Source organism: Rhipicephalus sanguineus, chromosome 4 (assembly GCF_013339695.2).
Source record: "Rhipicephalus sanguineus isolate Rsan-2018 chromosome 4, BIME_Rsan_1.4, whole genome shotgun sequence".
NCBI lineage: Eukaryota > Metazoa > Arthropoda > Arachnida > Ixodida > Ixodidae > Rhipicephalus > Rhipicephalus sanguineus.
In genome coordinates, this window is record NC_051179.1 from 66,114,166 (window position 1) to 66,127,863 (window position 13,698).

The window sequence follows — 13,698 nt, forward strand, 5'->3', positions numbered from 1 at the left end:
GATGTCGAGATGGACGCATCTCCTTCCGATAGGTTCAACATATCAGGGGCGAGTCTCAGTACGTGGCTGTTCCTCTGCTCCCAGGGATTAAGCTCGTAGAGGTGCTCGGGTGCATGGATCGGCATGTTTTGCTTCGGCGCCGCTTGCAGTGCACTGCACTTCACTTCCGGAGGCAGAAGCAGTGCTTTCTCTTCTTTGCCTAGGTGATCAACTTGGTTCTTGTGTCCTGTACGCCTTGAACATGATGGTTGCGTCTCTTCAGCCGCATACCATGGAAGTGCACACTCTCTTTCAGGTTTGCCGTCTTGATAGCCGAGATCGTCATTCCCATAGCTGACGTCGATTTCCATTTCTTATCTTTACCACCAGTATTTCCATGTTTATTCTCATGCGAAATTCGATTTCTCCTTGTTTTGGTCCTTCGGTCTTCGTGACACACGTTTGACGCTTTTGTCGCCGTGAAGTCGAATCTGTCGTAACTGGAAATGTCTTCAGAACTCCCAATACCGACAGACGACAGTGCGCTAGATCCCACAACTGTACTTCCGGCAGAATTTCTGGGAAGTGTTTCAATCGTTTTGTGCTCAGACGCAGCTGGTGTCATTGCTTCATCATTGGAACCCGTCGCTATTACAGTTTCGTAGCTTAGGCCATTTTGCGTACCGGTACCAGGATTTCTTAAACTGACAGTCTCTTCTGCAGTGTCGTTGACGGTCATTGTCTCGCCCTGCGAGTAAGTCGAGCTAGGCTTATACCTCGTCAGTGAACTTCGTATTGGTTGTGCGAGTGCGCACAACGGTCTTTTCTCGAATTCCGCTAATCGAACTTCAAGGTCTGATATTACGCTTAAGATGTCGCAGTCAAACTTTTCACAATTTTCGACGTCGCTTTCCAGTTCGCCAAGACGTACAGTGTCGTAAATCTGGTGGTTTACTTTCTTCAAGTCGTTTCTCATCAATTCGAGGTTTAAGCGTAAATCCTTCAGCTTGCCAATCTTGGGTGATCTAGACAAAAGTACTATGTCACTTTCTTTCATGACTTTTTCAATGTCTGCTCGCAATGATCTCCGCATAACTTGAAGCTGCTTCATCTCCTGTTCCTTTTCTAGACGAACATCCCCTGGTTCGTCCCTGGTTCGGTCCCAGGTTTCGGCACCAAAATGTAAATAACGAGGACCCGTGGTCATAGACGTGTTTACTGTGCAAGAGCTAGCTCCGAATCCCCTTCGTTCTCTTCCCTCCCTTTTGTCTCTCGCCTTTGCCCGAGCCCCTGCCCCACACCGTGCCCTGCCCCACTTCTTTATTTTCAACAGATACTTTATTTTTGACATACACACAATTTCCTGAAATGCACTTTTAGCCCAGTTCAATGCATGTATGGTCATGTGACACGATGGCGCATGTATCTGCGCATGTGAATTGCATTTTTGTTGATTCGAACGATTTTGACCCCGTATGCACAGAGCAGATGTCACACAGGTCAAAGCATCAATTTTTGTGTAGCGCTTTCAAAATTACGTGCATGAAAGACGAGGCCACTCATTCGTACAGAAGACCTGACTCTTGAATATATATGAAGTCATACATCAGTTGCATACTTTATTGAGTGATTCTCCATACGCATGAATAGTAACAATTGTGTGATGAGCTCTTCTATCGCAACGACCTCCTGCATCAATCAAGCATATACGGAGGAGACTAGCATAGGCGCGGAGAACAAGAACGCCTTCATGGACCTCCTGAAATATCTTTTGTCGTAGACGCACATACAAGGATAATGTTTCAGATCGCGTCCTCTCTGATTAGCTTGCTTGAAGATAGCGTCTTAATCGTGAGTGGATATGTGTAGATGAATGCAAACGCATCTTTGGGAAAAGAGAGAGCTTCAGGCGCTTCCATGCGAACGGCATGTGAAATATTTGTAGGCAAACATGGGCGACTTGGGATTATCACTGCATCAGTGGATTGGTATTGCTCTTACGGATACGCGCCTTCGAATTTGTGCTTTATTAGGCCAATGTCTTCAACAAACCCTGCTGTTGTCACAAACGTGTTATTTTTTTTATCGCGCCACGCTCGCGTATCCAGAAGGATTCAGCCGATACGTCTTGTATATACACAACTATGGACAACCCTTTTTCTGAAGGCAAAAGAAGAAGCTAATACAATCGCCTCACTTTACACATAGGAATGCTTCTTCGTGTTCTGCATTAAAAAAAAAAAAACGAACCGTAAGAAAGCGCTGTGCGTTACGTTAAGAACGACTGGCCGAAGACAAAATTCACTTCCCGTTTCTCGTCGGAAATACTACAGGAACGTTTAGTTGACATATGCACACCAATACTGCAACTGCTTTGCTTTTTATTTTCATGCAAAAGCTTGTACCCTGTCGTGTCAGCGGTGCGCACTTCCTGTGTCAGAGATTCTTCGGGAATTCGTTTTGTTCAAAGCTGACAATACGTTATTCGTGACCTACATCACTGGACATGAGTGTCATACTAAACATAACAATTTTAGAGGAGCATAAATGTGAGCATAAATGGATTCACCGTGGAAAACTGACAACCCAGAAAACGCACAGGTCGCATGTCCTTGACACTATAGAAAAATATTTATCTCAGAGTTTCCTCGTGTTTAACAGCGTCTGAAGTGAGTGCAACCATTTTGCTTTTTACGTGGTAAGTTCCGGTTTGTTGTGGAAAACACGGGAAAAATAACCATGCTTCAGGAGAAAGCACAGCTAATGAGGTTTTTTCGAAAGGTCGTGACTTCGTCATGGAAAAGCACGGTTTTTTGTTTCTTAGTTATTTCTAACTTGTGGGGGCGCTGGCTATATGGTTCACATTATCATCATTGAAAATGATCAGGAGGCATGTCCCATGACACGCGGCTTGCGCGAGCAGTGGTTAGTAGCCGAAGATGACTGTGAGTCAGGGCAGCGCTTCTTCTGTAATAAACGAGGCGTTGTTTAGGGACCCGTATTAGAAGAGTAAAGGTCATGTTGCTTTCCGATATGCCTCGGTGTCATATCTGAGAGCTCCAGTTGGTCACTGGCACTGAAACCCGGCCTTGAGCCCACACGTCTAATGGCTGCAGTTCCGTTCTGAAACCGTTGCTGCCCACGAGTGCTTGACGTGCAGCGCCTCGGTGATGTCGAATCAGCAGTCCTCAGGTCATGTCAGATGTTTAGTGTCAGGGCTTTGTTGAGTGACGAAAATTAATGCTCTTAGGACTGGTAATCGCCTACACCACGCTTAGTTGTCTTTACAACAACGAACCTTATTCGAATATATCTCTTCCTGCTGCTGAATAATACCTCCTTTAGGGCTTGAGCTCGGGAATCCTCTTATTCCTGTGTACTACAAGTAGGAACTGACGCTAAACGACGTGTGGTGACTTCGGAGATCGTGGAAATTTGAACAGCGATAAATTTCTGTCAGCCACGCACACCTTTCACGTGGCTTGCGTGTGATTAAATGTAGTCAATACTGCCGTATTGTGATGTGATGACATCGGTTGTGTTTGGTACAGCTGTAGCAGAGACCGTCGATACCGAGGGCCTAGCCCAATCAGGCAACGTCGTCAAGCCAAATATGGGAAAGCCTATCGCGTGAATCATGGCGACTTCCACCAGGACGCAGACCATGTTCATGACGTAGCCTAGCTTAGCCTGTAAAAGTAAACAAAAAAGATAAACATTAGCGAAGCACATCAGCGTATCTTAAAATCAATATTAACCAAGGTGCGTGTCTCGTATATCTGCAGTTATACTGTGGTAGCACATCTATCTATCTATCTATCTATCTATCTATCTATCTATCTATCTATCTATCTATCTATCTATCTATCTATCTATCTATCTATCTATCTATCTATCTATCTATCTATCTATCTATCTATCTATCTATCTATCTATCTATCTATCTATCTATCTATCTATCTATCTATCTATCTATCTATCTATCTATCTATCTATCTATCTATCTATCTATCTGACGAAGTGGTGACGAAATGCAAGCACACCGCGGCCAAATTTTATCCGGAGTAGCGCACTACAGCGTGCCTTTTCATCGTGTCGCTGTTATAGCATGCAAAACCCCATGCATTGTTATTTTACATGTGAAGGGCGTGCGCCATATTCGCCCACCCACTGTCACCAACGTCCCGCTATCGTGATCTAGTCCACGAGCCACGGCAGGAAGCTCACCATTTCAGGAATTGTCAACTTCGCCACTTCGTACACGATTGCATTAGGAGGTGCTCCGGCGGGCAGCATGAATGAGAAGGAGCAGCAGATCGTCACCGGCATTGCGAGGTAAAGTGGGTGCACGCCTATCGCTATCGCCTGCATAGAATGAAACAGATTTTTCTGCGACTGCGTGTTACAAGATAAGTTCATACAGTGTGGTTCAGTCATACTAGCGCAATAGGGCCAAGATTAGAAACAACGTTAGAGATAAAGGAAAGAAGGTCCCAGCCGGCGGCAAGTTATCTTTTCGTCCACTTTACTTCCTTCACATTTATATCCTAATTACTACAAATACCATCCCCTATACTTTCCTTGGCATTATTGTCTCTTAGTTCTCATTAAAGTTAAAGATAGAAAGACAAAGTTCAGGCAGAACCAACTCACGTTGTTACAGAACACATGACGATTTCAATTGTTCTGTTTATTCTGAACGCGTCTCTTGTAAAGCCAAGACGCTTGCACACAGCTCTTCCAAATTGTAGCACATAATATCCTAAATTGTTCAACATTTTTTAAAAACACAGAGCTTTATTTCTCCTCAGGTTTTCAATTTTGCTTCACGGTGCATTTTATAGACAGCGCACCAATTTGTCATAGTAGAGTAAGCAGTACTGTGTAAACCGTTTTTTCTAAACGCACACAAACACACACCGACACAACATAGTCCGTGTAGCTTGCATACCTTTCCGACAACAAAGCACATAGTTTATTCTATATTCATTACATTGTTGATCTCAACAGACAGGAAAATAATTGTTTTTCGTTCTCATCGAAAAGATGCTTGATTTTATACACAGCTACACAGCGTTAAGGTAACAGCATAGCGCTCTCCAGTGGTGGAGTACATAGTGCCCTAAGTTGCCTCCCTGTCTTTCTTAAACCATTACTGTCCAAGATCAAGAAGGGAGCCGACAGATGGATACACGTTATTGGTTTCAAAACAGGAGAAAGTGCCTCAGAAAGGCTGGCCAACGTTTCGATAGGGGACCTATCTTTGTCAAAGGCGCCTTGTCATCCCTGGCGTGTTAGTTTTAAGGGGTTAGTGATGACGTCATGTCCAGCGGTGGCGCGTCTGTTGCTGTTGGTAATTTCTGCCTGGAAAGAGAGAAACTCGAAAGCAGAGGAGTGTAGCCCTTGCCACATTTTAAGAAAGTTTGCAACCACGTTCGTGTCTGCCATGTCAGAGTTAAAGGAAGCTGCAAAGAAAAAAAAAAGGAAAAAAAAAACGGGGGGGGGGTACAATTAAGCGAGAGCGCGAATGCAGCCATCACAAAGAGCTGCAGAAGGTGGTGGGGAAGGCAACTACAGGCGGGGAGAAAAACCGGGCGGTGTGATGGCTGCACTCGCGCTCTCGCTTGGTTGTACCCCCCCCCCCGTTTTTTTTCTTTTTGTTTCTTTGCAGCTTCCTTTACCTCTGACATGGCAGACCCGAACGTGGTTGCAAACTTTCTTAAAATGTGGCAAGGGCTACACTCCTCTGCTTTCGAGTTTCTCTCTTTCCAGGCAGAAATTACCAACAGCAACAGACGCGCCACCGCTGGACATGACGTCATCACTAACCCCTTAAAACTAACACGCCAGGGATGACAAGGCGCCTTTGACAAAGATAGGTCCCCTATCGAAACGTCGGCCAGCCTTTCTGAGGCACTTTCTCCTGTTTTGAAACCCGTAAACCATTACTGTCCTTTTCACTCAAAATAGAGCGCACACAGATACAGCAGCTCAACATAAATTCTTTAGAAGAACTTCTGTCTCGCCTAGTTGGTGTTTGTTTGTTTAGTATACAAACTCTTTAGTATGCGTATAGCTAGCTCATAAGCGGGATACTGTTTAGTAAAGAAAGGCAGGGAGGTCGGGCTCAGCTGAAGTGTATATACTCTTTCCGGTGGCACTGCCGTGGGCGGCAACTGCATAATGGGTGTCACATTAAAATGACATCGTGCTTAACCATATAGCATCGTTTTCTACTCATGCATCCAAGCAGTAGCCTGCTGGACACCTGCATTGAAGAAAACCAAAACAAGAAACCAGGCGGGCATATTGAAAACGGGTTGAGAGTGCGTTCACATGTGTTTGCCAGCATTACGGAAGCCGCTCATTTTCTAGCCATCTACCTCGTATACATTGGCGTGCGCACATCGGGGGCAGGGGGAGGGCCCCCCCTTATTCACCTAAGAGGGGGAGCGCAAAGTCTGAGAGGGGGGTGCTGAGAGGGGGGCGCTGCGACGAACCTTCGCCCCCCCCCCCCCCCCCCCCGAAGGGGAACCCTGCGCACGTCTATGCTCGTATACACAGGTCAAGCGGGCTTTGGGTCAATTTGCCTATAGGCAAATTGATTGCCTATAGGGAATCTGTCTCTGTGTCCTCACCATTTCGAGGACGACAGGCAAGAGTATGGAACTGACGGCCATGTTGGTCGTCACTTCGGTTAGCGCCGAGGTGATGAAGCACAGGACGAGGACTGTAAGGCCGTGAGGAAGCACGTCAAGGCCCTTCAGGTAGTGCACCAGCATTGCCGACAGGCCTGATTGCTAGAACAAAGGAATTAAAGAGCTGTTGTAGTACGAGCATAGTTTAGAAACAATCGCAGTTTTTTATATCCGTTAGTTTGCCCTACGGCATCAATACACTTTACACAAAATGGCGCAGCTGTGTTTCGTCCATCAAGTCCAGGAGGGACCTTTGATGCGGACCGCATATCCACTGCTGCAAGTCATGCGGCCTGGTGTGCTGAAGTCCTGCACGCCGCAGGTAGCGTCGACGAGCCGCTTGTAGCCCAGGGCATGTCTATAAATTGGCGGTTCAGATCTGCTTGCCGCACGGGCGCAGGACAAAATGGGCCACTCGAAACTGTTTTGGTGTAGCCCCACTTCGCGCGGATTGAAGGCGTCGCAGCCCGCACTCACGCGAACGTTTCGGAGCGATACCTCCTCTTGGCGAGTGAGTCCAATCGGGAGGTCATGACCACGCGGGAGTATGAGAACTCGCGTGGTGGTGTCACAGTAGAGATAATCACAGTAGTGGTGCCGTCAGCGTAGTGACAACTGTGATACCGGGTTGACATCGCCGTTAATCCTGTGGTTCAAATAGCTGGTCTAAAATCAGCCCTTTTCGTTGCATTTGACAGAATCTGCAGCGCAAGCACGTAAGTGCCGGAAGAAAGGTAACGCAGGGAAGGAAGGAAGGAAGGTACAGGTGGATGACTTCCCTCCTTCACTGCGCTGGCTTCATTTCAGTACCCACTTGCTTGCGCTACAGAATATGTAAAATGTACGTAAACCGATTCGCCCGCATCTCCGTTCTTCCTGATCGTGTGACAGCAGCTATGAGCTGGGAAACGAAGTTCAAACTTTGGATCCTTCTATTTATCGCATAATTTAGAGTTGTTTTACTAGGGCTCAGCGGAATGAGAGGCTCAATATCCTGGCAAATTCTAGGGCTACTTAGAGCTAGACATAAAAGCCTGGGTGGATGGAGGAGCCAGCAAACACAGTTATCCCGTGACAAACAGATATTTGCGATGGACAGTGAGGCACTGACATTGTTAGTGTATGTCGTGGACAGTGAATGTATTGAATGTGCAGTGAGGCGATGCCTGTTTTTTTAAGTCATTGATAAAGGAGAGTTCGGCAAATATGAGTGCTAGCCCGCGTTTATTTTACTTTATAGTTCTTGCAGCATCAAATTACGTAGTAAATCAAAGATCGAAAAGAAGTTAAAGTTCACGGCATACCACGGAAGTTAGAAGTGATTCACAGTGACCGAGGAAGGTATGTCACTGGAGCGAATTTTTCTACGGTGACAGTTCTTGTCCTACCGCTGTTACTCACATACCTTGGAGGGGTAATAGGAAAATATGGCGTCGAATATTAATTCTCAATAGCTTTCTCACGCAGTGGGAAAGCTGTCGCTGAATGAGCAGCGTTATACCTTGCAGCCCTCTGCGAGGCACATGGCGCCTCCGATGAGAATCACGATCCCCCACTGAGCGCGCTCGCTGGCCTCCCGCCACGTGATGATGGCTCGGCCACCGGGCTTGCGAGGGTTCTTCGGAATCAAAAACAGCAGGAACGTCACCAACATGGCGGGAGTGGATGACCTGATGAGCCTGCACCGAAAAAAAAATAAAGACAAAGGAGCGAGGGAATGCAAGGGCAGTAGTGATGTTAATAGGAGGTTGTCCATTTTGCTACTCTACACGTGGGGAGGGGAATGAGGGGTAGAAAGGAGAGAGGGGAAAATGAGCTTACACGATTAGTAATCTACATGAACAGTACAGCTTATCTACGGACGATCACTCAAGTCAGTTGCTTTCAAGGACCGCAGAAGGACCCGTCCGGCCTTCTAAACTAATGAGCTGTGTGGCCAGGCTCACATCATTTTTCCTTCCGCAAAAGCCCGATCATCAAATCTACTCAAGGCAGACTGAAGACTCTAGTGATGTTTGTCAAATCGAGAACAGCGGCACAAGTGGTTACCTGCGACATTGCTGTGTCGGTTATGGATCGGCGTAGCATTAACTCATGTTACTATCGCCTGGCAATGGCTGATTCGTCCATGTGCGTTAACCGCAAATCTTAGTCTGCGCCAAGATACGTTCCGGGCAAGTCCTCGTTATGTCGGACATTGCATTTCGGCAAGCCAACTTCCGTAGCCCGTAACGCGCGGCTTTAGACTCCTAGAAAGCACGCTAAGTGCGACTGGGTAAAACTCCCGCTGTCCCTAATGGAATACTCTAGGCACGGATTCCTAAAAGTCAACTTGCGTACACTCGACTGGCGGTTAATAACGTCAGCGGCATATCGTAAGCAAATACAGCAGTTCACTATCTTCAGTGTGTACAGCGAGAAGAGTCTTGAGTTTTCGGAAACTTACCTGGCTCTGAATGTAAAATGAGCTGCACTGATTTTTGCAGATGGGCGGATACCAGATTTTGCTCAGTGTACTGGAAAATATGCAGTTAATTTATTGTTGAGTTAGTACATACTTAATATTTTATTATATGTTCCCGACCAGATGAAATTAATACCCCGTGAAAGTTAGAATATTCAATGATCTGTCGCAAAGCGCACTTTCGTAAATCGCGCTGTAGATACACGGCGAGAATCGCAGTGTCTGTGAATGCGAACTTTATAAAGCGGTTGGCGTTCAGGACATTCTTTTAGCATTCGAACTAATTTAACGCTGATATGGGAAGGAGTGAAATACGTTCGCACAGGGCATCTATACTTACTTTCCATTAGGAATCATTTCCACCCAGCCAGGGAACACCTGAGGCTTCATGGTGAACCAGAGAAGAATCATTGCTGTCATCAGTAACGTGACGCACCATTCGGAAAAACTGCGATAAAACGTAAAGGTTGAAGCACCAAACTGGTAAAAGCCGTAGTTCCGGTGTTTGTGTTTGCGCACGAGTTTCCTCCCTGCTTAAGGCATACCTTTTCCAGTAAATTGGAAAAAGAATTGCACATCACAAAATTTATTACAGTAAAAGCGATAACTAAGAGATAGTTATACGCGTATGTTAAAAAGTTCAAAGATGCACTAGAGACTCATACAAACATAACATGCACACACGCACTCACACACACGCATGCGAAAGTCATAGCGTGCGCGCACTTAAAACATCAGTTTTGTAGTTTCCGGATTTTCGAATCGCGTGCAAACACAATGAGGATACAGAGACACTCGAAAAGCGTTGCGTTACGACTAACCCCTAACGGTAGCAACATCAGTACTTACCCCATAGGACTAAAACTGCGCTAAAAACACAAAGTCAAAGACGAGGAAAACAGGACTCGCGCAGACTCACAACTGAACGTTTAATGTTTGAAGGAGTCCTGTTTGTCTTTGTCTTTGTGTCTTTAGCGCAGTTTTAGTCCTCATTATGAACTTAAACCAACTAGCCCGACTTGTGCTCTACTTGCCTCATAGGACCCAGGTCGCGGTATCTCCTGGAAATTTCCTCACGAACTTTTTCTTCCGCTGCACCTGATGAGGGACCCCTCCTGTATAGTATATTTGTGTAGCACAAACTTAGAGCGCCATACAATCACACACGAATGGTATGAAGCAGTGTTCACCCCATTGCTAAAGTATAAGGACCTGTTCACTACAATGTTATTTCACTGACTCAACCACTTACTGCAGGGAAGCTAACCGACCAGTTTGTCTCGTTGACTTCTCAGCTATTCAAGCGTTACACTTATCGATCCTGGCATGTTGCAATACCACGGGAGCAATAATTACCCGGCGATCCTAACAAAAGTTTATATTCGCAAGTTTTGCGTGAAAAGAAAAAGCAAGTCTCGTGGGCAGCTGCACTGCAGCAGCTAAATTTAACACAACCGTGTTTTGTACTATGTGTTCAGCTCATCACTTCCTCAAATTTTTAGGGGCGAAGCACCTTAGGGTCTCGCCGTGTCGGCGTGCATCGCGCATCGTCGTCTGCTCCACTTGCTTGAGCGCATGATAAGGCGCCACCGCCTCAGCGCTCGCCGCGTGGCGAGAGAGGGCGAATGGTGTGCGTTGACTATGGAAACGCTCTTTCTGCGATGAACGCTGAACTACCAGCTCGCAAGGAACGAGAACACGCCCTCGCCCGCGAGAGACAACGCCGACGCAGGCAACGCCTGATAGCGAGTTTCTTGATTGAAAAAAAAAAATTCGGCAGATCCCACGTACCGTGGGAGTCGATGTTATGCGAAGCATGCGGCGGGTAGGGGACTGTGGGGTAACTTTTTTGACTGAGCGGCACGTTACAAAATGACGCTAAAGATTTGTATAAATTTTATAAGCACACATATATATGTTGAAGAGCCACATATGTGTTATATAACCAGTTGTTTACGGTTGGGTATGCAACGTGAGTATTACCAACAAGCGGTAAGCTGATATGTAGTGCGTATACGTGTCCCGATAACGCACGCACGTTTCACGAACCCGTGTACATGTGTGCAAGACGTTCTTGAACAAGCGCATCATCACCGTGATAAGCGAGCACCAGAGGTCATGACTTGTTATAGGATCCGGTCGTGATCGTGGTGACGAGGGCTCCATGTGTAGTGATGTATGTGGTATGGTAGAGCTGTTGGAATTCGTGGAAGCCTCGGTCATTTCGTCGACAAATCGTCTGTCGACAGAGCCGGCGACATGTCGGAACCTGAAGCCACCCATCGCGTTGGTGAGGTATAGGCCGTCGAGGCTGGTAGGCCTGGATAGTGCTACGTAGACCAAAATCAGTGGATGGTGTTTGTCGTATTCGTAGACTACCTGGGCGTATGTGGCCTACGTAGCCTAGTCTACAAAGCGGCTGTCAATCAATCTGGCATCATCCTCGGTCAGCATGAGGCCATCGCCCAGCCTCGTAAGAAATGAAGAGGACACTGCGCCGTTCTGGTGGACGAAGTGCACTTTACGGTGCGGTGATGTGGATATCATATGTAACTTTCGTTAATGTGTTTCTCCAGGGTCGAGCAATGCTTCAATATAGCTTGCTGAATCATAGGAATACAAACGTAATCTTTATTAGACTGCTATAAAAGCGGAGTCAACACTAGAACTACAAACGTTAATCTGATATGACGCCTCTATCGTAGGAGTAGTAGATATCGTAGGAGTGTCATGTAGCGTTTATTGCTTTCTTGTAAAATTAGATAGCCAGCACCACAACCACAATTCACGTTGCACCGATATTACGCCCAAGGTCAATCTAAATAGGTCGCGAAAGTCGGAACGAAAAGTGGTCGGAAACCTATTGCGACAAACATCAACACCCGCGTGACGATTAAAGCGCTACTAGGTGAGGGGGGGACAAATAATGAAAACAAAAAAATTAATTAAGCGTTTATTTTCATTAGTTTTAAATTTATTTGTCACGAATTAAATTAGTAGATTACTTTAATAAAACTTCAGTCATGGGTATGTAGTTGAGGGGCCAATTTTTTTCGTTTATTTTCAGAAACAGCGGGCACATGCAGGCAGTCTGGTAACATGGGCCAACGGTTTTGCTCATTTTGAGATGCATTTGGCGTCGCTCGTTTTTGCGCAGTAGGTTTGTGCCTGTCGTCCGTAGATATTTCCTCGCATAACCGTTGTTTTCTAGTCGTGGTACTTGGCAGAAGGTAATATAGCCCATCGCAGCCATCGGGAACCGTTTCAGTGACTGTGTTTTGCCAGCGCACGGCCGGCGTGCTGTCGCCCTTCGGGACGATGAGTCCGCCACGCTACGCGAAGAAACGCTGCGCTAAGGTTTGTGTGTGTGATGATGTGGATTGTGTGGCCCGTGACGGGGCGAAGAGGGAACGACAGTTCTGCTCTGCGGTACGCCTTGGAGGGGAAGACGACGAAAAGGAAGCGCGAGCGGGGCGTGCGGCTCGAGGAGTTGGAGCGCGACACGGTTGGAACGGCAGCCGCTGGTCGGCGGTTCGGGTCGCAACATCGCTTAACCAGGCGTCCGGCAGCCATGTGGACCTGGTGAGCCTGATTCCCGCTCTGTGCCCGTGCTGACACAGAGACCGGCAGCCTAGTCTGTTCCTGGCCTGAGGTCCTGGGGCCGGAGTGGTGTCACGAGGTGGCCGCGGCTCATGTTGGCGACGGGCAGCTAACCTGCACTGCAGTGGCCTGGTGATCTACCGGCCTGCAGTGCCATCATCACCACCACTACCACCTCGCCACGGTCAAGGCAGCGTGACTGTTGACTGCCCAAGGAGTACCAGTGACGACCGACCTCGCCGCAGCGGCAACAGTTCATAACGGCGAGTAGGACAGTTTGTGTGCGAGGCGCGTAGGACGTTTAGGATGTAAATAAGGAATGCTGTAGTGTGTTGTGTATGAATCGTCAGAGTTATCGGTTGTGTTAAAGTCTGTGTTGTGTGTACAGAATCACCTGACTACCGGTTGAATTATTTCGGATCCTGGGCCCACATTACACCATCACAGTGTGCACGTTGAATTGTTATGCTACTTCTGATTTCTGTGTTATATATTTTGGGGTAATATCCTGTTCAATGCAATATTTCGCCAATAATATACACCTTATTTATCAAATCTGTCTTTTTTGTCTTCCCGTTATCTTGCAGGCTTCCATTATGGAGCCGTCATAGTAATAAGAAAAAGAACATGCAGCTATAAAAAAAAAGTAAGAAGCGGCGTCCTGTCAAAAAATTTCATAATTTCGCGCCCATCGCGTTAAAACGTGACGCCATTTCCGCTTCCGGTTGTGACGTCATCTTTTTCTTTTCTTTTTTAATTCTGTTTGTCCCCTCCTCACATAGATGGCGACTGTTGCAACAACTAGCCACCGGCTTGACACGTGGGCTTCTACGGAAGTTACGCTACCAGTTTACATATACCTTGTTACGCCTGCGTACGCTGTTTTTCCAAACCAGTTTATAGACCTGGCGTGGCTCAGTGGTAGAATACCTGATTGCCACGCAGAATGCTTGGGTT

At 46.8% G+C, this 13,698-nt stretch overlaps 2 protein-coding genes across 3 annotated transcripts in view; both read right to left on the reverse strand.

Moving 5' to 3' along the window:
* LOC119390155 (solute carrier family 13 member 5-like) overlaps positions 1-13,698 on the reverse strand; it is a 117,343-nt gene that overhangs the window by 70,321 nt on the left and 33,324 nt on the right. The window lies entirely within an intron of this gene.
* Positions 1,574-13,698, reverse strand: part of LOC119390156 (solute carrier family 13 member 5) — a 124,305-nt gene continuing 112,180 nt past the window's right edge. The window contains exons 9-14 of the mRNA XM_049414682.1: positions 10,176-10,256; positions 9,482-9,589; positions 8,179-8,356; positions 6,618-6,779; positions 4,207-4,344; positions 1,574-3,669 (exon numbers count right to left, since the gene is read on the reverse strand). Of these exons, the coding sequence (XP_049270639.1) occupies positions 3,472-3,669; positions 4,207-4,344; positions 6,618-6,779; positions 8,179-8,356; positions 9,482-9,589; positions 10,176-10,256 (865 nt within the window). The 3' untranslated portion in view covers positions 1,574-3,471. The remainder of the gene's footprint in view (positions 3,670-4,206; positions 4,345-6,617; positions 6,780-8,178; positions 8,357-9,481; positions 9,590-10,175; positions 10,257-13,698) is intronic.